Source organism: Colias philodice, chromosome 1 (assembly GCF_061535455.1).
Source record: "Colias philodice isolate Cphi_HAF_F1 chromosome 1, ilColPhil1 Martin Lab GWU primary, whole genome shotgun sequence".
NCBI lineage: Eukaryota > Metazoa > Arthropoda > Insecta > Lepidoptera > Pieridae > Colias > Colias philodice.
Genome location: NC_143086.1, coordinates 7,691,430 through 7,717,303, shown reverse-complemented (window position 1 = coordinate 7,717,303; position 25,874 = coordinate 7,691,430). Strand labels below are relative to the sequence as shown.

The 25,874-nt window shown below is 34.7% G+C and overlaps 1 protein-coding gene and 1 long non-coding RNA gene across 2 annotated transcripts in view; one reads left to right on the top strand and one right to left on the bottom strand.

Moving 5' to 3' along the window:
* LOC149491209 (uncharacterized) overlaps positions 1 to 25,874 on the bottom strand; it is a 445,824-nt gene that overhangs the window by 284,586 nt on the left and 135,364 nt on the right. The gene's annotated exons all lie outside the window — the stretch shown is intronic.
* Positions 1,800 to 25,874, top strand: TrpA1 (Transient receptor potential cation channel A1). Its single transcript, XM_089712906.1, has 21 exons — positions 1,800 to 1,967; positions 15,275 to 15,431; positions 16,433 to 16,523; positions 16,661 to 16,730; positions 17,829 to 17,954; positions 18,207 to 18,503; positions 18,622 to 18,861; positions 18,988 to 19,095; positions 19,387 to 19,565; positions 19,753 to 20,032; positions 20,181 to 20,350; positions 20,575 to 20,719; positions 21,886 to 21,984; positions 22,042 to 22,149; positions 23,341 to 23,614; positions 23,750 to 23,985; positions 24,104 to 24,310; positions 24,528 to 24,800; positions 24,928 to 25,087; positions 25,170 to 25,300; positions 25,439 to 25,874. The coding sequence occupies exons 1-21, from the start codon at positions 1,842 to 1,844 to the stop codon at positions 25,571 to 25,573; spliced, it is 3,612 nt and encodes a 1,203-aa protein (XP_089569032.1). The 5' UTR covers positions 1,800 to 1,841; the 3' UTR covers positions 25,574 to 25,874.

The following is a 25,874-nucleotide window of genomic DNA, read 5'->3' as shown; positions in this document are numbered from 1 at the left end:
TACGCAAATACTACTGAACCGATTACCTACAATGAAATTTAGCACACATATAGAGGGTAGGTAACTTGGATTAACAGTTACCTACCCTCTATATGTGTGCTAAATTTCATTGTTACATAGGATAGGTTTTATCTCGGAAATCCCACGGGAACGGGAACTATGCGGGTTTTCCTTTGAAAACGCGGGCGAAGCCGCGGGCGGAAATCTAGTATATAATAAAAGTAAAATGAAAAAATTAAAGTTATAGTTTAACTGCTTTTAAGGTTTTCTTTATTCAGACTAGCTTTCAGCAAAGACATGTGTGACATGTAGCACTAGCGCATAGTCAAGTTAAAGCTACAAAACTATGTTCTAATTTAATTTCAAGTTACTACTTAAGAGGAGTTAAGCATCTTTAGCGATAGAGCTTTAAGTCTTCAAATTAAATTGCTATTGTATCACTATAGACTATAACATAGTATAAAAGACAGTCGCTTACTGCTGCCTTCACATATGTATAGCTTAGATATTTATAAGTTATATAATATAATCAAAAGTGTTAATTTATAAATATAATATGTAGATATTAATAATAATAATGCAAAAGTAGCTGAAGATTCAATTATTTATTTTTTATAATATAAACATGTAGCATAATATATCGTGATATAACGTAGCATGTGCTACGTGGCGTCTACGCGCATTCAGATATATTATGTTGTAGCATTATTAGTATAGTATTATATTATTATCTGTGGCATAATTAAAGCTTTTTCGTCATCACAAAATTATTAAATGTATTTGAATATGTCATCACTAATAATACTTGTTCATTTTGATTATAAAATAATTAATAAAATGACTTATAGACGTATATTAGTACCTACCTACAGTACCTATGATTTCAGCTACACCCGGGTAGACCTTTACTGAAAGTTCTCAAAAGATTTCACTAACATTATCCTGATACAAATGTAGAATACACAAAAGTCATGTAACTAAAACGACTTTCTTTTTTATAGTCATATTTCAGATAACTTTGAAATGTGGCTATGATGTCGGTTTAATCTATCGAATGAATACTAGGAAATTATTAAAGCAAAGTAAATTAAAATGATACGAGTCAAACTTTGTCAAATTAAGGAATTAACCAAATCTAATTTTGATTTCTTGTAATTTAGTTATCAATTTCAGTTTTACGAACAACGTTACTAAGGGTAAATATATTATAAATATATTTCATTGTTGTCAAAATTAATGGTTCCAAACATTATTCTTATTCCAATTATTTATCGAATTAGGTAAGTAATTCATTATGGTTTGTAAAACCTATACTTGCTGTAATAGGAAATATCCGCTAATCACTACTCACTTCATGGAAACCATGACACGTATTTGCTGTTTTAAGATGTAACTTATTAAAAAAATGTAGGTACTTGTAAATGTTAACAAAAATTTACATCTATAAAATAAGATAAATTTAAATATTTAACCGTTTTTAAATACGCACTGTAACATTTTAATGCATAATACACGATTATATAAAAAAAAATTAACCATAAAACATAACCTGAAGTAAAAAATTGTGCATATCAAGTCAAGTAATTAAAACGCGAGTCCGGGCTAGAGTTTCAGTCAGCCATAGCTGGAACGTGACGAAATACCGGGAGCCGGGATAGGGCGTGAAGCCGGGGAGAGACGCGCGGACTGCAGTCGGAGACATGCAGCCACCCCGAGCGGTCGTCCTCAGGAGCGAGCTCTCGGAGTAAACTTGTGCAACTAGTGTCCTATCACTCTCTGTGCGATACGAACTGTTTATATGTGACTTAGTGAAAAACTGTGATTGTTCAGTGAATTTAAAAATGATTCCACACATACGAAGGCGAATCACTGCGACCGTGAGGGAAAATGAAAACGGCACCCCCGAAATGCCCCCTCACATAGCCGCCAAACTTCAGCCTACGCCAACTGTAGAAGACGTACTAATGGTAAGGAAAATAAAACTATTTGTGTGATTTGCGGGTGCTTTTAAAAAACTGCTGCGAATTGTTTGAAGCGTCTAATGAAGTAATACATATCATGTTTAATTGCGTTGAAATCTTTTATTGTGTGATTAATTTAATTTATATCTTGTTTAAAACAGTAAAGTACAAAGCTCAATATTTCATAGATTTACTTGTCAATAAAGATTTTTTTTAATTTTCTTCAATATTTTTGCGCGAACTTTTACATTAGAAATTATTTTCAGTCCATCCTATAACTTTTTCCCGGATTAGTATTATATTAAATTATCAAGTGACGAACAATAACTGATAGATAACTTGTTATTTACTTAAACATTTTTAATGTTTGCAATTTACTTAACACTAGGTACTTAATTAAATTTGTGTTACCTCTGCATAGAAAATAAATCACGCTGGCCTGTATGCATGAACTTATGTATACAACAACATGCAGATGCACATGCATGCAAGCATGGTCATGCAAAGATGTAAACATGCATACATCCAATGCATAAGTATGTAAACATGCTTCGTATACAAACATGTTTAAACACGCAATAAAAAGCATGCGACACAAGCATGCAAGTATCAACATTGAAGCAGATGAATATGCAAGCATATTTATATGTATATGCTAGCATGTAACATGTACACGTGCAGCGCATGTTAGCATGCAATCATGCAAAAAGCATGCAACACAAGCATGCATGAATCAACATTGAATCATATCATAAAATATACACGCTAGTTTGTAAGCTGCATACATTCAGCGTCTACCTATAGAAGCATGCCTCATAAACAAACATGTTAACAAGAAATTAAAAGCAATATAAGCAAGCAATCACGTAGGATTACAAGAGTAACAAGCACCACAAATATCAACATTCAAGCTTAATGAATACACTTACAAGCATTTAAGGAGCATACAAACAACGCTTTATGTATTATGTAAGCATGCTTAGTATAGAAACATGTGAACATAAAAAAGGAATACCACCTTGCGAACATACAAAGCTACATGGAAAACATGAACAGAAAGCGTCAACATTAAAGCAAATTATGAAGAATACATGCGACCATGTTAATTTTCACACGTCTAGTATACAAGTATGTAAGCATGCTTAGTATACAAACAATGAACATGTCACTTGCAACAAAAATAAATATAATCACGCGAACATGCAAGGATACAAGGATAACATGGACATGCAAGCTTGTAAATTACATAGATGCGGTGCATAATCATATAAGCATGCATCGTATACAAACATGTTAATGTATAGGACTGCAAGGACCACAATTAGCAACGGCATTCGTGCATGTAAATATGTTGCATTAAATAACAAAAGCAAGCAACATGCATGCAAGCTAGAAGTATACGTGCATGCAACCATAAACGCAAATGAAATGAAATCGTGGTACAGTTTATAGACAGCTGGCTTTTAAGCTTATATTGAAAAATATTGTGCATAGGTATAAGGTACATACATGCCCGCAACCATGCGAGACCATAAAACGTACAAAGAATTAACGGTAATGCAAATAACTAAGAAGCATGAAGGCATATTGAGGCATTCCATCAAACATGCACGTTTACAATCATGCAGACTTAAAGGCAAACATTTATTGGAGTATAGAAGCAAACAATAGAAGCATTGTTTTTTTTTTTCAATTTGATGAATACAATTTAAGGAGTACAAATTGCATGCTTATAAGCCGTCCTTGCGCATGCATGCATGCAATATTGCAAGCGCATATGCATGCAAGTTTGTATAAAACAAATATACTGTGAATGTAATGATGCATGCATGCAAGTATTTGCATGCATGCATCATTACATTCCTATGCATCAGCACGGTTGACATGATACAATTGCATGTGTGTTTATCGGATGCTAAAAAAATTAATTAAAATGAAAATTATGATATAATTTGAGACGTTCTCATTAATTATATTATACATACTACATAATCAAACTTAGGTACGGTTACGTTTTTACTTATTGCTCAATTATGGCTCAAATCTAGCTTCATATGGCGGAACATCAAATTTAAAAATATTAGAGATGAAATACACTAAATCTACACGATCACTACACGATCACTGTCTTGCAACGGCGGCTGCTGAAATTCTAGTCACTAACATATATATTAAATATGACTCCTATTGGTCAGACCATTTACCTCTAGTCCTAAATTGTAATTTAAATGTGATAACACCTAAAAAATGTGATACTTATGTGAACCATAATATTAAATATATGTGGGGTATTCGAGATGAAGAGCATATAGCTACTTATACAAAAATGTGTGAACTAAAATTTAGAAATATACAAAGTAAATATTATAATGAATGTAATTTTATATGTAAAGACTGTGATAGCAAGTGTATAAACAATAATCATTTTAAATTATTAGATCAATTTTACTATGATATTATCTCGTGTATGCAATTATCAGCTGAAAGAAGTTTTAATAATAGGAAAAAATGTTAATATAAGATAGTTGGTTGGAATGCTCACGTTAAACATTTTCATTTACTCGCTAGGCAAACTTTCTTGGAATGGGTGTCCTACGGTAAGCCGCGTTCGGGATACTATTTCGATGCTATGTTCTCGGCACGTTAAGAATTTAAGACTGCATTAAAATATGTCCAAAATAATCAAGACAAAATAAAGTTAGATATTTTAGCTCAAAGTCATTCTACCGATAATTTTATTGAATTCTGGAAAGAAACTAAGAAAATGGATTACAAAAACGTTTTACCTGCATGCGTAGATGGACAACAAGACTCTAAAGCAATAGCTAATCTTTTCAGGGCACAGTTTAATACGAACCCTACAGCTAATGTAAATGTCAATGGTAATGTATCAACTTCAGCTGAGATCGTACATTCAAATGAGAGACGTAAGCTATGTAATAATACCATAACATCTAAGGACGTTTTTCAGGTGATTAAAAATATGAAGCGCGGAAAGTCACCGGGTCACGATGCTCTTAGTATAGAACACGTTTTATATGCTGGTAAAAACATCTACCCGGTTCTGGCTCAATTTTATACTCTCTGTCTTAAATATTGCTATTTACCTAAAGATTTAATTAAAACTATAGTTATCCCTGTCCCTAAGAATAAAACCGGTAGTATCTCATGCGTGGCTAATTATCGACCTATCTCGCTGGCAACAATTGTGGCCAGGATACTTGAAAAAATTTTGCACCCCAAACTGTCACCATATATTAATATTGACGATGCCCAATTCGGTTTTAGACCTGATGTGGGAACTGATATGGCTATATAATTATATATACATTATACATAAAAAAGGAAATTGTAAACTGTTATAATAATCAGAGTACTAGTGTCTATGCATGCTCTCTAGACCTAAGTCGTGCATTTGATACCTTGAACCATGATATATTATGGAAAAAAGTTGGCAGCAGTGATGTTTCTTCTGACGTTGTTGGTCTTTTTACATATTGGTATGATAATCAGACGAACAGCGTTAAATGGGGCAAAAACTCTCCCGTGTGGTGTTAGACAGGGCGGAGTTACCTCTCCCGATCTGTTTAACCTACATATGAATGATTTGATTGTGGAGCTGAGTAGGACTGAAGTTGGACTTAAATTGGATGACAGATATGTCAATAATTTGAGTTATGCTGATGATATGGTTCTGCTCAGCCCCTCAATCAAAGGGCTACGTAAAGTGGTTGGCATATGTGAAAGATATGCTCTTTCACATAGTCTACAGTACAATGTCAAGGAAACAGAAATGTTGATGTTTAGATCGGGAAAGGGACCAGATAATATTCCGCCAATCTGCATTAACAGCCACCCTATTAAAATAGTAGATAGCTTTAAGTATCTTGGCCACATTGTTACATCTAAAAGAAAAGATGATGCCGATATAGAACGACAACGACGTGCCCTCTGTGTCATCGGCAATATGATCATCCGGAAATTTCGTAGGGCATCCAATTCCGTTAAAGTTCATTTATTCAAGACTTTCTGTCAGTCCCTCTATACCTGTCAACTTTGGACTAATTACACCAAAAAAGCACATGATGGCATTCGAGTAGAGCACAATAACATCTTTCGTTATCTGATGGGGCTCGACAAATTTTGCAGCGCTTCCGAAATCCTTCAATGCCATCCAAAGACACAGAATTGCTACATTTATGTCCAGAGTTGACAAGTGTAGAAATAAAATTGTACGCAGTTTGCCTGACAGAATGATTACTAGTAGTTTATATAAAGCTTGGATTTCAATTGTAATATAATGTAATAATCACTGTAATAATCAATGGCTATTTTTGTTAGTTGTTTTTTTCGTATTATAATTATAATTATATACATAACTTGTAAATTATGGGACTGTAAATTGTTCTGAAATAAAGAAATTTATTATTATTATGTCTCTCTCCATAATACACGGGTACCACCAGAAGGAAGATACCCGGTCCTTTGGGAGGCTTACGTGGGGACACAGGTCCAACACGCAGAGGCCCTTTAGAGAATTTAATGTGTTGTGGGACACCAGCCGCAGCCTGCCCATGACTGCCCTATAGAGATACAGCCCTGGGCAGTCCGCGGCCAATGTAGGACTATTGCAGAAAAATGGAAATGAACAAAACTGGGTTATGGAAGGGGGTGTTAGATGGACTGGTATATTGGTTCTATGGGGACTATGGACGTCTGCCTTTTCAATATTAAAAATTGAAAATAATGGCAGACGGTGACTCGCCAGTTCGGTCGATGGGCTCCCAAAAAGGTTACCGAGAATGGCAACAAGGGGGCAACATCAGCTGAACGGCTAGGGGTGTAGAGAGGTGCGGCACCGGTTTCACCATCGCGGGCCCGCGGGCCCGGAGCGGGTTTCCCCGCTATTACGCCATTAGACACTTCCACCCCCGAGCATATAGCTCTGGCGGCTCCACTCTGGACGGCCAACAAAGGCAAGCCAGAGGTGGGGGATCCTGAACCTCGTCATTGTTCACTCCGAACTGCCACTGGGACAGTCCAGAGGTGAGGACAGGGACCTCCCCTGGGAGCGCTCGGTTCCCGCGGGGTCGCTACTCCCCGACACCTCGCCACAAGGTGCCCTGCGGGGTGACTGACTGCACGGTTGGGATATCTATTGTAGATATGCCAACCGGGGGCGATGGGGTCGTCACATCCCTACGCCTTTATTATTATTATTATATAAAATCATAGAATTATAAGTTATCTTTAAAACATAAAAGAGTACCTACTTAAAGTAAGGAAATCGTAAACTTCGAACATATTTTGGCTAAGCCACTAACTAAAATTTTCAACCTATCCATTGAAACTGGTAGTTTCCCTAACTATTTTAAGAAATCTCTCATAACCCCGGTATTTAAGGGCGGTGACAGGAACAGTGTCGAAAACTATAGACCTATATCAGTTTTACCAGTTTTCAGTAAAATTTTCGAGAAAATTATAAATAAGAGATTAATGAACTTTTTTACTATTAACAAGCTTATAGCTCAAAATCAATTTGGTTTTCAGGCGGATAAATCTACAGAGGGAGCAGTATTGGACTTAACTAATTATATAACCAATAGGCTAGATAAAAGAGAAAAATGTATAGGTATTTTCCTCGACTTAACCAAGGCTTTCGACACTGTTTCTGTTCCCATCCTTTTGTCTAAATTGGAAAGTTTTGGAATACGCGGGCTTGCACTTGATCTTTTTACTGATTATTTAACTGCCAGAACCCAAAGAATTAAAATAAATAATCTTGTGAGCACCGATATGCCTGTATTTTATGGCGTTCCGCAAGGCAGTGTACTCGGACCTAGTCTATTCTTAGCCTACATCAACGATCTGTGTCTTCTAAATTTAAACTGTTGTAAAATAATTACATTCGCGGATGACACGGTCCTGCTTTTTAATGGTATAAGTTGGAGGCATGTTTTTCACAACGCGCAAAGTGGTTTTCAAATCATACTGGACTGGCTTCGTTGTAATAAGCTCACAATAAACCTTAAAAAAACTAAGTGTATTAACTTCAGTTTAAAAAATGATGTTTTGCCGATCGACCTCTCAATCAAAGCTCATACTTGTAATTATAACAACATAAGTTTGTGTTCTTGTCATACAATTGAGATTGCTAATAATATTAAGTACCTAGGGGTTATTCTAGACTCCCGTCTGACGTGGCAATTGCATATCGATAATTTGTGTTCTCGTACTCGTAAACTGATCTGGACCTTTAAAAAACTACGACAGGTAGCTGAACTTAACCTACTTAAAACTGTTTATCTTTCTCTCTGTCAGAGTATACTTAGGTATTGTATTGTAGCTTGGGGTGGCACTCATAAAACTATTCTTCTACCTTTAGAGAGATGCCAGAGGTCAATACTTAAGGTGTCAGCTTTTAAGCCAGTTCGTTTTCCCACAAAGGATATATATAATTTATTCAATGTATTATCTATTAGACAACTCTATATATTAGACACTGTCCTTAAATTCCATAATCTAATAAACATTAATGTAAGTTTCTCTAACATAAACTTAACTCAGCGTTCAACTAGAGATGTAGTAAAACATCAAACTTTCAATACGACCTTTTTCCGTAGGCAATTTCTATATTTGGGACCACACTTATATAATGTAATAAATAAAGAGTTGAAAATATTTAATTTATCACGATATAAAAGTAAAAAAACTATAACTAAATGGCTGCTCTCAAAGGATTACTACTACACAGAAAATGTAATTATCTCTAAGACCCGCTGTTAACGTGAGAGTCTATATAAGTTATTCAAACGTAAACACATTCTACTCATGCTCTTCTACCATTACATGAACCCACACTCCTCCAATCATGCACACACGTAAGACATGTCACACACACACACACACTCACACTCACACACTCATACACTCACAAACACACCCACAGACACAACTTTTACATTATATATATATATATATATATATTTTTTTTTACTTTATTCTCTGTTTAAATTACGTCACTATATTTCTCAACTGTAACATGGAAGGACATCGGTACCCGTAATACAGACTATAGTCTAGTACGGGACCATCGTTTTTGTATATTTTGTAATTGTGGTTGTGAAATAAAGATATTTTTTTTTATTTTTTTTTTTTTTTTTTTTTTTTTTAAAAGCCTCCCGACTATTGTAATTGGAAGCCTAGTTCGATTCCCTTATATTTTACCGTTTCAGATAAAATAAAAGCCTATAAAACCAATGGTTTCACGTTCAAGTCGACCTCTTTTGGGTTCAGTAAATTACTGTTAGGATAATTCAACTATGTTTCTTCAAATCAATCTATAAAAGAAAATTTCCATTTAAATAATAATTACAAAGAGGCATAATGGAACAAACAATGCATCGGTATTTTTACTTTACAATTTTGAAAGTGCCAAGGATTTAGTGTTTTCTTTTAATTGTGAAATATATTAAACACAGGGAGGCAGGATTCTCGTCTTCCGTTTTACCGGACGACTTATTTCAGTTTACCTCAGTAATTGAATTACAAGTCTTTCCATTTCTGTTCGGTAGGAAAATCTCAGTCATTTATCAAGAGATGCGAGAATATCTCGATTAGTAGGTATGATTTATTATGATCACGTTAAGTATTACAATTCTAATAATTATTATCATCGCTTTTTTACATACAATCGTAATTTCGAAAAGAAAATAATTAAAAGCCGTTGTAGAATACCTACACTAGGAACTACTCGGCCATATTTGGCCACGATTACGTATTATTTCCTAGACTAGCGATGCCCCGCGGTTATACTTGCATTAATTGAGGAATAAATAACAATTGGTACATAAACCTTTACACAAAGGAAGATCTCAAGAATTATTTCTGTCGACTTTTGCATCATTTTTCGTAGCTCCACTCAAATTGGTTGGAACGTTATTTTATACAGCCTATAATATAGTATATAGCCTTCTTCAATAAAAGGACTTTCCAACTAACAATAATAAGTCAATAAAAACAGTAGCTAAGATTTCCGTTGGTTCAAACCTTGAACTCAACCATATTTTTGATAGAAAGTGCCGAGCGTCATATCTTACATTACTTTCAAGCATAGAGTCTCATGTTTCCTTTTATTACAAACTAGCGGTCCGCCCCGGCTTCGCCCGTGGTACATATTTCGCAATAAAAGGTAGCCTATGTTCTTTCTCAGGGTCTAAAGATTGTCTGTGCCAAATTTCATCAAAATCGGTCCAGTAGTTTATGCGTGAAAACCATACATACATACATACAAACCTTTCCTCTTTATAATATTAGTATAGATAATGATTATTTATGTTGTTGTTATGATATCGCAGTTTAACTCAAACATTCAAGGAATATGATTAAACCTTTGCATCTAAGTCCTACAAAATGCTTTAAAACATTAATTTTTCTTTCTTGTAGGTTTTTAGTTTTTTCTATTTAATGTTTTGAGGCGTCGTAGAACCTTTAATTGCCTTGCGGTTTCCAAATATTTCAGTTTAAATTGTATTATAATAATTGTTCATATAAAAATATACAATATTATAATATCCATAAAAGAAGAGGTAAACAAAAAAAAATAAAAAATTTAAAATGGCTATTCTGATCATTCATTTTTATTTCAAGTGTGTTTTATTACAACATAAAGAAATAAGTTCGTTGCATTAGATATGTATATTACAAAAAATTGGACTAGAAAATGAATAATATACCTAAGCAGGAAAGGCCCTCTAGCAAGTAGCAACCGGCCTTCATCACGTTTCAATAAGACTTCCACATTATTCAGTGTGACTTCGGTATAGGATATATTTAATTCCACCCTTGACGTGACAGCGGTAGAACCAATAAATTCTTAAACATTTTCATGCTTCTGCTAAGCATATATGATCAACAGTTTATTGGAACGTGCTTGCCATTCCTTTTTTCTTTATAAAAGTTTTATTTCAGAATTAAAGTATGTATTGAAAGACATTTTTGGATGTAAAGAAAACTTTTTCCGTTGAAAATAGTGCGTTTTCCACTATAGGATATAGAGAAATTATTCGAAATGACTAACCGAGACCTCATTCTGGGCCATAATTCTCATGCCATAAATTGTATTCAATTGAGCAGATACATTTATGGTGGAAGGTATATGGCATTGCCTTTGTTTGTTGGTGTCCCTTCTTTAGACATTTTAGATATATCTACAGCAATAAGATGTTTAAATAAAACATATACAAAGCGTTCTCGATATTTAAGGACAAAAGATTACCAATATTCAGTAGAAATTTACTCAAATAGCAATTCCTGAAAATAATAAAAAATCACAACTTTTAAAACTAAGAAAGTAGGTACAAAAGATATATGCGGAGAATGTGAATTGTCAAAGGAAAAATAGAGGACAAAATAACAATGAAGGGAAAACAAAATAATATGTCTAGATAGTTTCGACCATGCGTCGACCTTTTCTGCCCTTAGGTAGGTATGTATTATAGTGGGTCATGAATAATAATTAAACAACTAGTATATTGTAAATCAAACACACCAAGGAACTTGTTTCCCTTTATTAACTAAACAGGATATAAGTATTATAGGATAAATTCGAGAAAACAATCAAAGCTAAACTTGTGAGAATTCGGTGTCTGGAGTCCTTGCGATTTGAAATTTTCTGTGAAATTTCTCTATCCAATATTCAGACCTAAAAAGATTCAAGTCTTTGTGTGCAATAAAATTTACTCTGTTACAAAAATATAGAAACATTTCATGTACTCCAATCCAAACGTTTATTCTTTCAACAATCGCCAATTCGCTTCCAGAACTCAGAAGTAAGTTACAATGTCTATTTTCTACTCGATAGCTTTTATGTGCAAATAAAACTCAGGATAATTTTTAATACTTTTGTAACCAACAAAAATCGGTGTAATAAATAAATGTAAAAATTTACTTTACTAACTACTACTTTACTATTTAATTACAAAAGCGATCACAAATATACATAATGCAATAATAAGATTAAATTTAAGAATGGAAACGTCGAGGATCTCTGACCTTTTTAGAAATGACACGAATGCCAATAAAATATTATCACTTCGCGGTCAAGGCTTCAGGATGACAGTATTGGACCTTCGGATACGTTTATTAACTTTAATATCGTACATATAGATGTACCGGAAGTCACGTATGGCTTGCTTGGACCAAGGTTTAGACATTTATCGTTATTTTCTACAATAACTATCTAGTTACTGACCACATTAGAGAAGAGTTTGCCCAGATAGCAACAATAAGGGATGTTTTGCTTGCGAAACGAGAATACTTAGAAACTTATTAAGTCTTTTGACTTTTGAGAGATAACTTTTTACGTATATATTAATAGTGATAGTGACCGGTAATAAGTATACCTCCTAATAGTAATGTACATCAGCTATTACGTAAAATGAATAAGAGCTGCTTATACCATAGCATACCCATGAACAATTATGGCAGTTTAGGAGTGTGTCGTTAATCTGATTTGGGCCCCTTCTCTTTAAAAGATAGGTGTGATTGAGTAGAACTTTAACAAGATTAGTTCTCTTGTAGCAGACAAATACTTGACCAGTTGAGACTTAAATTAATCTACCCCTAACGAGTTGCCATGTGCTAGTAAATAAACCAAGGAATAAAGGATTTACTTCAAGGAACAGTACAAAGGAGTGGAATGTTCGTTAGGTACCCAGAGATAAGAAACTCGGATATATTTAAATTTCCTCTACTTGACTCTGATTTTCTTTGCCACATTTCCGATTAAACCGCTGGGGATTGTCGCCAAAGCCTGTAAAATACATTTCTTGTTACTGATTTCAAACTAAATTTAAAAAATAAGAAATAAACTTCAATTAAAACTTCTCTAGGAAAGCTTTAAACTTTGCACTAAGCGCTGCACTATTTCTATGGAAAATAATTGTCGCTCCTTGAAACCAGTTGCAAGTTTCTAGAAAATAATGCCTTCTGACCTGACCAGATTACAGATATTTCAATTGAAAGCATCTCAAGCTACGTTATCGCTAAATTAAAATGAAATATGAGATTCTATTTTAAATAGAAATATAACTACAATTTTCTATAATGTAGATCGATCTGTCTTCTAGTATACTTTTTATATTATTTTATTATTATTAATAACAACAATAAGTTTTGAAACTCTGGAAATTCCCCCCCAAAACTTTTATAAATGTTTATTAATTCGACGACGTTCATTACAAAACAACAACCTTTTGATAAGCTTTTGATCTACCTAATTACGGGGTCTCAATTGATAGATTCGTAAAAGTATTTGACTTCTTTGTAAAGTAAAGCATATTTAAATCTGCAAATAATTAGGTTATTACTTGTTACTTATATAGTTACGCAGTATATCCTACAAGAAGGCAATTTTTAGAGTTCACGTCGTTTCGTATTCACGTAAAATATAATATAAAAATGTCCACGCACATTTCAGGTGACACTTGATGAAGGAATAAAATATTCATGGAAATTTCGGATCTCATTATCTTTGACACAATCCTTTTTTACATTTCGGTATTAAACCTACCTGGTATACCTGGGTATTAAAGGAAAGATTATGTCCGTGTGTGCTTTTTGTAATAATAAAACTTGTGTTCGATTTAGCAATAGAGAGTCGACTGCAAAAATAAGTGAATTTTATGTACGCAACAACTTCTACATCTATAACCAATCTATAGGTTCTAGATGTCTCAGTTACGCATTTACAAAATTGATTCTACTGTAATAGCGTCCAGTCATTTGGCACCATGCAATGTGCAATCGATACACATCATGCGATAGTGAAATTGTTTTATCAACTACATATCGTAGAATTGCTGGAAAAAAATGCTACCCACTTGGGAATAAGCCATGCAATTAGTCAGTATTGTAGATAGAATATTTTATAGACGTTACGGTCTGCAATGCTTGTCATTTTACATTGGAAAGATATGGAAATATTTTGTATGATTTTTTCAGTTTGGATAATCTTTTTCTTAAATAAACAGCTACCCTATTTATATAACTTTAATAAATATAATAAATCTAAATCCCTGACAATATAGGGCGAAAAATTATTTTTATAAATCTGATATTTCTCGACAGAGTACCAATAAACAAACCAAATGTTAATATAACCAAAGTAAATCTACTGCCCGTGAAATTGTCCTCGACCACATTTATCCTGTCCTGACCTACAAAGACCAACCCATTTTATGGCTTGTGTTGTTCTATTATAACATATTTTGGAAATGTATTAAATATGAGCTTATAGAACCATCCTAAACATGCATCAGCGGTTCGTTGAGTTCATTCGATACGAATGGGTTAAGCCTTTAATCTACGTACCTACGGAATTTATAGCAATATAACTTCAGATGGCTTTACCCTCTCTGGTACTCTCTAATGTAGGCAACGTGTTGTTACTTCTAGCCTACTAGATACTACTGCTACAACTATATTCCAATTTCATACAGATGTACAATCGTTCAGTAGAGCAAGAACAACAAACATCATTAAAAACATTACCATTCATGAATAGTTATCAAATGAATACGTTGAGTATAGTCACCGCTTTGCCAGGTGGACATTGCGTGATCGGGTCACCACACAAAATTATATTTTAAAAAAAACCGGCCAAGTGCGAGTCGGGCTCGCGCACAAAGGGTTCCGTAGCAGCAAATATAATAAATTACAGTTAAATCAACCTATCTCAAAAACTATAAGAGATACTTTGATCAAACCAAAAATCGTTGAAAGAGTTAATTAGCATGCATCACCTCTATTTTTTTTAGAATTTTATACCCCGTAGTTATAAAAATAGAGGGGGGGGGACATACTTTTTACGACTTTGAGAGCTGATATCTCAAAAACCGTTCACTTTAAGAAAAATGTTTTTTAGAAAACTTTATATCATTTTAAAAGACCTTTCCATTGATACCCCACACGGGTATGTACATCGAAAAAAAAAATTTCATCCCTCAGTTACATGTATGGGGGGCCCCACCCCCAATTCTTTTTTTTACTATTTAGTGTCATATTTTTGTAGCGGTTCATACAACACATATTCCCATCAAATTTCATCACTGTAGTACTTATAGTTTCCGAGTAAATCGGCTGTGACAGACGGACAGACGGACAGACGGACAGACGGACATGACGAAACTATAAGGGTTCCGTTTTTGCCATTTTGGCTACGGAACCCTAATAACTTTCAACATATTAGCCATGTATGAAGGTTCACATATAATATTTTATGTACCTAAACTAACCAGGGTTTTGTATTATAGGCTGCAGAAAGCGGTAATGTCGAGGATTTCATGCGCCTGTACATTGGCGACCCAAACCGCCTGACAGTACAGGACGCGCGCGGGCGCAGCGCCGCTCATCAAGCCGCCGCTCGAAATAACACCAATATTCTGCAATTCATCAAGACCTATTCTGGCGGTGAGTACTGAGTATTTCTATAATCTATAGGTGTATGTATATTAAATTCTCGTGTCACAGTGTCGACAAAATCCTCGGACACGATTTGAACGATTAGGTACTATGAAATGTTCTGTCCGGTATATTTAAATAGGCGGATTCCACAGAGCGAACACCTTTCCTCAGATGACCCTCGTTCACACTGGCCAAACTGCATCGCACAGCAATTGCCACAACATAATACAGTCAAATGGTGCTGAAGCAATCTGTCACCTAAGTTTTTATAACGGCATAAATGCTTGATTTTTGGCAATCACTGACAATCATTGGTAGACCTCACATATCAATTCATTTATTTTTTCATTCATTAATTTTTTTATCCAGTTTTTCTAAAGATAAAAAGCTCCAAAATGAATCTAATCAAGTAGAAGTAAAACAAACAATAAAAAATGTTTTCTCAGAAATAAAAAGTTATGATTTTAATTGATCTTATAATATTATAACAGCTCATTGTTTTGCGAAAAAGAAGATATTTACAATGTAGGGATTGTATTTTATTCCATAAATTCCAATTTACGATATAGGCTGTATTGATAACGAGGGCGCTATTTATACCTCCTAGATACGAGCTTAGAACCAAAAATCTTCATCAAATTTTTTCTTCTTAAATAATAGGTTTTGACTCACGTAATTAGATTCATATTTCTTATTTATAACCTTCGAACTCTCTTAATATTCTAGACTTGTTCTTCGATTAAGCTTTAAATTTATTATCGGGGTATCGTAGCTACTTTTTCCATTAATTTTACATGACAAATCTGAAAGACCTTAAAACCAGACGCAGGTCACGATCGATAATAAACTTACAATGAGTACATTACTTACATTTTGTTATTTTCGTTGTGGTTTTGGTATAACTTTAGCTTTAAATACCGTTAATTTTATTTTAATTTATAACACTAATTTAGTTCCTCTAAAAAGATAAAATTGTACTGCGATATTATTTGAATTAATTATTTTAGATTTAAACGTCCAAGACAAGGCTGGAAACACACCACTTCACGTGGCTATAGAAAACGACGCGCTTGATGCAATTCACTTCCTTTTGGACGCGTAAGTATAATTTAATGTCAAAGAACAATTCGAATCTATTTTGAAATGTACAATTAATTTTAATAATTGCCTGGTTTATAATTAAATTACATACATAAATTAAGTACACGTTTATCTCATCCATTAAATGTTTACAGGGGCGTCTTAACAGACGTGCTGAACGGAAGACAGCAGGCACCAATACATTATGCTACTGAATTAAACAAGGTTCGTGAATTTTATCGAATTATTTAATTTTTATTTTTTTACTAGCCGCTCCTCCCAGCTCTGCCCGGGTTGACCCAGTATAAAAACATCATAAAATATAGCCTACTAGCTTTCCGCCCGCGGCTTCGCCCGCATTTTCAAAGAAAAACCCGTTCCCGTAGGATTTCCGGGATAAAACCTATCCTATGTCCTTTCTCGGGTATCAAAATATCTCTATACCAAATTTCATGCAAATTGGTTCAGTAGTTGAGGCGTGATTGAGTAACAGACAGACAGACAGAGTTACTTTCGCATTTATAATATTAGTATGGATGTTCATCAGGCATAATGTAGGATTTTGTTGGTAAAAGAATTTTTGGATTCGGTCCAGTAGTTTTAGAGCCTATACAATTCAAACAATAAAATCTTTCCTCTTTATAATATTAGTGTAGATAATTATGCTGTAGGTACAGTTCCAACGGTATGAGTATAGAAAATTATATATTGCGTAAATACGACAATGGTGACATGGAAATTTTAAGCTGCCTTTGTTTGAAATTGTTTGAAATTGTTGTGATAAAATTTCGTGCGTATCTTTATTGGGTAATTGTTTGCTTTTCATAACTTTATGTTGTAAGTTACTGAATATGGTAAAAATATTGGTACAACTTTCAATTCAACACTTCTTATAATTACCATCAAATACTTTACATTGACATAACATTTTAAAGAAAAACTTAAAATTACAAAACAAAACTTACTTCTAAGGAGTGTTACAATTCAGAATTTACCTCATGTTACCGACATATTATAAGTTTCTATTTAATTTAAACTCGTTCCGCCAGCAACAGGCTGGAGCTGCAATCTAAATTTCGTCTTATTTTTAAGCTATTGCATAGCTTCTATCGCGGGCCTTGAGCGCGGGGACCGAATCCAGAAATTTAGTAACGAAAAACCTAACGCTCCCCACTCCGACGGGCGCGGAGGTGTGGCTTGAAGGCATAGCATGCAATAGCTTTACCGCGGCAGTCCCCGAGTGCCACAAGTCTTTTTTAATCATATATATAATCAGGTAACATGCAATAAATTTCATTACAAACCAACTTCTTAAATTCTTAGGTGGCCGCGCTTCAAGCATTTGCAAAGTACAAGAAATTATTCGACGCGGACCTTGGTGGAGAGCACGGTCGTACCGCACTGCACGTAGCTGCTATACACGACCACGACTTGTGTGCTCAGATTCTGGTAAATTTACTATATTTTAAGGAACATAGATTTGTCTGATCAGTATAATCGATTTTTCTGCGTGGGTTACCAAGTTACAAGTGAGCCAATTGCCATTATGTATCTGGATAGATATTGGACATTAGGTCAAACCGTATTATTTAGTGAAAATACAACCAATGTTACAACACCTGTTTTATTAGTGTTTTAGAATCAAAACATTCTTTTCTTCCTTTATGTTTTCGTAAAAATGTAAGTAAACCTCCTTTATAGATATCCGATTTAAATGCGGAGTCGAAACGCCCCTGCAACAACGGATACTACCCAATTCACGAAGCTGCCAAGAACGCTTCATCTAGGACCATGGAAGTATTCCTGCAGTGGGCAGAGTCCAAAGGCTGCACCAGAGAGCAAATGCTCTCCTTACATGATAACGAGGGCAATGTGCCCCTGCATTCCGCGGTCCACGGCGGAGACATAAGGGCCGTAGAACTCTGTCTCAAATCTGGGGCAAAAATTTCTACGCAGCACCATGATTTATCTACCCCAGTTCATCTTGCCTGCTCTCAGGTATTAAACATGTCTTAATTTTATGTAACAGTTGGAAAGGCATCGTATTTCATTAAGAACAAAACCTATTGAAAAAATAATTTAATAAAGCATTGAAAATTATTTTCACTATTTACAGGGTGCACTTGAGATCGTGAAACTGATGTTCACAATGCAACCAAAAGAGAAAATGGTGTGTCTAAATTCGTGCGACGTTCAAAAAATGACACCCATACATTGCGCAGCCATGTTTGACCATCCTGACATTGTTAGTTACCTCATTTCTGAGGGATCAGACATAAATCCATTGGACAAGGAAAGGCGATCCCCCTTGTTGCTGGCCGCCTCCCGGTGCGGCTGGAGAACCGTCCATTTATTGGTAATAATATACTGAACAATATTATCAATACTTTTCTTAACAATACTTCAGATTAAGTTCATTAGAAGTCATATATTATGTTTCAGCCACTTTTGTTTTCTTTATTACACCACCTCTTATTTTCAGATGGAACTTGGCGCTAATCTCGAATTAAAAGATATTAACATGCGAAATGTTTTACATTTGGTCGTAATAAATGGGGGACGACTTGAGGATTTTGCTAAAAAATGCAAAGTAAGACGCTTGCGTAAAACACAAATGATAGATGCAATTTATAATTTATATATTATTTATGTATAAAATATTGGTTATTTTTTAACATATTTTTAATAGTGTTTTAAACATAAGTTTATCAACCGATAAACTATTGCTTTATAATAATTAATAAATGTTATGAATATTGCAAACAATTAATAACATAAAAAGATTAGGAATAATCAAGGTGTGTTGTAATATTAAAGAACTATCTTAACACAAACAAAGTAAATCGATACGTTAGTAATAGATCATTTTGATTCATTAAAGGAACGTAGTGAGAGGAGTCTGGAAGTCCTCTTAAATGAAAAAGATAATACCGGGTGTTCCCCGCTTCATTACGCCAGCCGTGAAGGTCACATTAGATCCCTCGAAAATTTAATCAAACTGGGCGCTTGTATTAACCCCAAGAACAATAACAATGAGAGTCCACTGCATTTCGCTGCCAGGTGAGGAAATTTTATTCCATGGAAAATTATTACTTCACAAAAGTTCCGAAGTTTTAAATTAGTAATTAGCTTCCATAAGGCTTTGAAGTCAATATAAACTTTCAATATTGCTTTTCCGCGTTTATGAATACAAATTAGCTTTGGCATATTTTAAAGGCCGAAGCGTAATTGTAAAACCTAATTGCAGGTATGGCCGTTTCCACACTGTTTGTCAGTTGCTGGACTCCGATAAAGGAACGTTTATCATCAATGAAAGTGACGGTGAAGGTTTGACACCGCTTCACATTGCGTCGCGGGAAGGGCACACCCGAGTAGTTCATTTGCTGCTCAATAGAGGGGCTTTACTTCACCGAGACCACAACGGTCGCAATCCGCTCCATCTAGCGGCCATGAGTGGATACACGCAAACTATTGAGCTCCTACATTCCGTGCATTCACACCTTCTAGACCAGTTGGATAAAGATGGCGTAAGTCTCAAAAATGCTTGTAATTACAAAATATTAGACAACTATTGCCACAGTATCAATTCGATTATTTCAATAATTTCTTCAAAATTATAAGGAAAGCCTTCGAACGTCTATGATTCTATGAGCCTAATAAATTGATCTGATTCAGAATACCCCGCTTCACTTGGCCACGATGGAGAACAAACCGAATTCCATAGCGCTTCTGCTATCCATGGGATGTCGTCTCGGCTACAATAGGCGTGAGATGAGTGCTATTGACTACGCTATATATTACAAATTCCCTGAAGCTGCACTCGCAATGGTCACTCATGAAGAAAGGTATAACATATCATTATAAAGTTTTAATAAAGAATTGTTGTGTAATAAATTATTTTACCTATCCCCTATTCCTTTTATAGAACATGGTGATGTAGTTGTTATATTAATAAAACACACATACATAGATAATTCATACAAGAGTTCCCAGTTGGGCTATCTATGATGTGGGTAAACAATTTATAACTCATTTGACACTACCCCACAAAAGAAAATAAATGTTCCAGGGCTCAAGAAGTAATGGCCCTACGATCTCATCGCCACCCCTGCGTGACCCTAGCATTGATAGCTTACATGCCCCGTGTGTTTGAAGCAGTTCAAGATAAATGTATCACTAAAGCCGACTGCAAGAAAGATTCTAAGAGTTTCTATGTGAGTATCTGTGATACGAAATTATAATTCGGCTACCTCAACCACTTCTGATAAATTTTGATGACCATTCATATGTAGTAATTAATTTTGTTATCACATTTATTAAAATTAATATCTAAATAATATGTGAATATGGAAATTTACAAACATATCAAAAAGGAGAATAACAGGAGCTTTTCGTATTATTATCTTTGTACAGTTATAACGATTAAGTTTTTCTCCGTTATGATTATTCAATTAAGAGGACTATAAGTGTAGAAATTGATATTAAGGGTTTCAGACATATGTAGAAATACTTACTTACACGCATAAACTTTTTTTTAATTGTGTTCGTAGCTTGTTTTATAGATTAATTTGGAATAGAAAAATATCACCAATGGATGTAATGTTCATAATGGATTGTAATGTATACCGAAAACAAAATGAGATAAATAAATAAATGTATGGTTATAAAAGAGAACATAGTTACCTGAATACTAATTATATTAATAATTTGACTGACCGGTTGGCTTGGTTGGTAGTGGCCCTGCCTTCCAAGCCAGTGGTCGTGGGTTCGATTCCCACCCGGGGCAAATATTTGTGTGATGAACATAGATGTTTGCCCTGTGTCTGGGTGTAAATTATCTATATAAGTATTTATTTAAAATTATATATGTATGTTTATCAGCCATCTGGTTTCCATAACACAAGCGAAAGCTTAGTATGGGATCAGATTGTGCCGTGTGTAAAAATTGTCCTGAAAATAATAAATACATTATTAACTACGAAATAAAAATATACAACCTTTCCATATTATCACATCTATAACTTTTATATATTATGTTTGTCGAGCAACTGCCATACCTGAAGAGTTATAGGTACCCAGAACTGCAGAGATCTCTAAAGAGGTAAGACTTCAAGGTCGACAGTCAAGATATTAAGGAAATTTAATCTAGCAGAACTAGTAAAGTGTGTAACTATTCATGAAACTAAACAACATTGAATAAAGAACAAGCATTTGTCCCGGACGGACGGACAAACAATGTTGATATTGCTTCTGTGTAATTTTCACATAATTATTATAAGTACGTAGTTTTGGTTCTCTGTTTGATTTAGGTCAAAATGTGAATATGCATTATAAACAACAATCTATTCAATGTTCAAATAATGATATTTATAAAATTTAGATCAAATACTGCTTCTCCGCCCTATGTCCTCCGTTAAAACCTGAGGATGGGAATAAGAAACCGGATAGCGCTATAAAATCACCATTACCAGCCCTAAACGTAAGTTCTATATTTGAAGTAGATAATACATTTTTAATATTTTTTGCTCCGCCACAGATAAAATACTGTTTCGAATACTACCAACATTCGAAGCTAGAGATACAAGCGCTCAGACAGGCGCTCAATGACCCAAAGTTTCGGCCTGAACCGTTGTGTGTAATCAACGTGAGTGCTGTCACCAACACACGATGATGCTTTGCTTGATTATAATCTACTCAAAATTTTATATCAGTACTAACGTTTTTAAATGTATAGTCACATGCAAACTGGTTTTATTTTCATCGACCCCACCCGAATAACTCCAAAATGTTAACGTGACTTCATATTTGGTCTATGGAAATGAAATATCGATGTATGCAGTATGTCCACATATTTTTAAAGTCACTAACTTCAATTATTAACCTTAGCGAATTGCACAAAAGAACATGGAACACGGTTTATTTCTAACTATTTTATAAATAATACAAATCAAATAGCAGAATATGTAAATATCAATGTGCCGTTTCAGATACGACCACAATAGCAAGCTTTCATCACCTGTGTGTGGGCAAGGTTTATTGGTGGATTGTTTTTTTTTTCGCTTTTTATCGTTCACATGTATATATATATATACACTTAAGTACACGCCATTATATTATGGTCCGGGAGCCAGCAGCAGATTTTATGACCAAGTTCCTCTCAAGCGGTAATTAGTAAAATGCATCAAAGTATAGTATTATGAAGCCTCGTGAACGTCAGCTGGAGCTCGGTTGGGGGGAAGAGCGGTTGTAGCCTCCCGTATCAGCTGACGGTTTTTCCACCAAGATACAGCCAGCTGACATATATATTTATCCACAGTTACATATAAGCTATCATCAGGTAAATTTTTGTTTGAGAGGAAATAACGGAAAATAAATTTTTCTTTAAATTTAACTTTCATGTTCGAGACACCAGCTGACGTATAATACACCATGTTGTAACCAGCTGACTGTTTTTTTTCGTTGAGATATTGGGTTAGCTACAATTTGACAAATTTTTAGCTGAGAGGAAATGAATGAATGAATGTATTTTTTTTCCTATGTGCGTGGGAGGCTACAACCGCTCACCCCCCCAACCGAGCGCCAGCTGACGTTCACGAGGCTTTATAATACTATACTCTCATGCGTCTGACGAATTATCTCTTGAGAGGAAATAGTTAACCAAATTTGCACCTGGCTCCCTAACCATTATATCGCCAGAGCAAGATTTAAAATAATGAAAAAAATATTTTCTTTGGTATACATTATTTTAGTTTTATTAACTGATATTTTGTTTTGGCGATACACATAACACACGTTTATTCTTGAGAACAGCATTAAATTTTTCGTAACATTTCAGGCAATGGTAGCTCATGGTCGCGTTGAATTGCTAGCACATCCGCTTAGCCAAAAGTACTTACAAATGAAATGGAACTCGTATGGAAAATACTTTCATCTGACGAATTTGTTATTCTATTGCATATTTCTTGTGTTTGTGACCCTCTATGGCTATCTCTTAATGAAAGGACCGTCTGATAATAAGAAACAGATGAAAAACTTATCGGAAGTTATAAACGAAACACTAAGCGGTGAATTTGTGATCGAGAATGAAAATAATACGAACAACAACATAAGTAAGTATATAATACCTCTATCATTATCCTACAATGTGTATGGTATTAGTGAAATAAAAAGAATAAAAGATTCACACATAAGTATAAATTCTGATTGATCATTGACACCAATATTATATTGAAACTGTATTTCAGGTAAAATAACAATATTTCCGTTCACCTTTGCATTCGAAACCATGGTGGCATTCTACGTAAGCAGGGTTACGATCCTGTCCTACAACTGTGTCTGCCTGATTCGAGAGCTGTATAACATAAAGCAACAGAAATGGCATTACCTTGCTGATCCTTCCAATTTTGTTTCCTGGATATTATACGTCAGCTCCACTCTGATGGTTTGCCCCAGCCTGGCTTCTCATTCAACTGATCTTCAGGTAAAAATTATTATGCATACTCCCTTATACATTCTTAAATACAATAAATATTATAATCTATAAAGTACACAATACTCTATGTAAGACATTACTATATTAGTCTTTTTTGTTATTACAGTACTCTGCTGCATCGATAACTATGTTTTTATCCTGGTTTGGACTACTTCTGCTCTTACAACGCTTCGACCAGATCGGAATCTACGTAGTGATGTTCCTGGAAATCCTACAAACTCTGATCAAAGTGCTTATGGTCTTTTCCATTTTAATTATTGCATTTGGATTGTCATTCTACGTACTGCTGTCAAAAGTTGGTTTGGCTCTTACGGTATTTACCCACTAGCGAATTATTTTTTGCACTGCACTTAATAAAGTATCCAGTATTGAATCCCTTTCTTCCAAAGAATTTTTTATTCATGACGTCATGAACTTTTGTACAACTTTTCTAATTTAAAAGCGTGATGCGAATGATAATAGCTACCGCGAAATTAAGTGATATTTTTGGCTTAGCGAAAGACCTAATATGTACCTTTTGGCCTTTTCAGGGAAATCATCTTTCTTTTGGAAGCATTCCCATGTCGCTGTTGAGGACATTTGCCATGATGCTTGGTGAAATTGATTTCGTTGGTACATATGTGCAACCGTACTACAAATCTGAATCTGAGGTGTTTCTACCATATCCTTTAATGACGTTTGTAATACTAGGACTTTTCATGGTACTCATGCCAATTCTGCTAATGAATCTGCTCATCGGTTTGGCTGTTGGTGACATTGAGAGCGTTCGGCGAAATGCTCAGTTGAAGCGTTTAGCTATGCAAGTGAGTGAACTTCTGCATTTATATTCATAAAAATGTATTTCATTTACCGCCAATCATTTCACTTGTTCGTAGACTAGTCTATAATATTGTAAGATATTAATTTTTTATGATATTTTCGTGATTCCAGGTTGTCCTGCACACGGAGCTGGAAAGAAAACTACCCGCTTTTATTTTGGAGAAAGTAGATAAATCCGAGGTGATTGAGTATCCCAATACTAGCAAGAGTAAACTGGGTTTCCTCGACACTCTTTTGCGTAAGTGGTTCTGCAATCCTTTTACCGAAGACGGTAAGTTAGCACGGTAGACATCATATTGAAAACTTCATAAGAATTGGAAGCATTACCAAGATTTTTTTTTATATTTTTACAGCTGGTTTGGATCTTGTACTTGAAAGCAGTGATGATTACATGGCATGTCAATTAGAGAAACAAAAATTTCGTCTCCGGGAAATAAATCGTGTAGTGGAACAACAGTATATGTTACTGAGACTTATTGTGCAGGTATATTTTCACATTCTGTGCTCGCTTCCTTGTTTTATTTTACTTTTTGAAGATGTAAAAGAAAGCTAATATAATTATTAGTTTGATCCTTATTAGTAGGTATGATGTAACAAAGAGCATATTGTGTTTTTGTTTTAGAAAATGGAAATAAAAACTGAGGCGGATGATGTGGATGAAGGAATCATACCAGGCGAGTCCCGCTTTCCCCGCTGGAACACCCCTCGGCTCCGCCAGAATGCTCGCCCTCCAACTAACACCAATAGGGTCGTATAGGCTGATGGTACATTTTAAATACACCTAACCGTAACTTAGTACTTTGTACAAATTTACATATAATACGGTAGGCTGTACCTGAAAAATAAACGGCTTTGGACCGTCACGCGTCTAAACAGACGACCGGCATGTTAAATGATAATGAAATGATTTAAACATAATAATATCATCTTGATATAAATTTTAAAATACAATCGCTTTCTCTACATACTGTTAGTATCCCGTAATGAGAGAAGAACAACTTAATAACAAAAAAAAGTGTAAAATATCTTCTTGTCTCAAATCAGACAGCCATTTATGA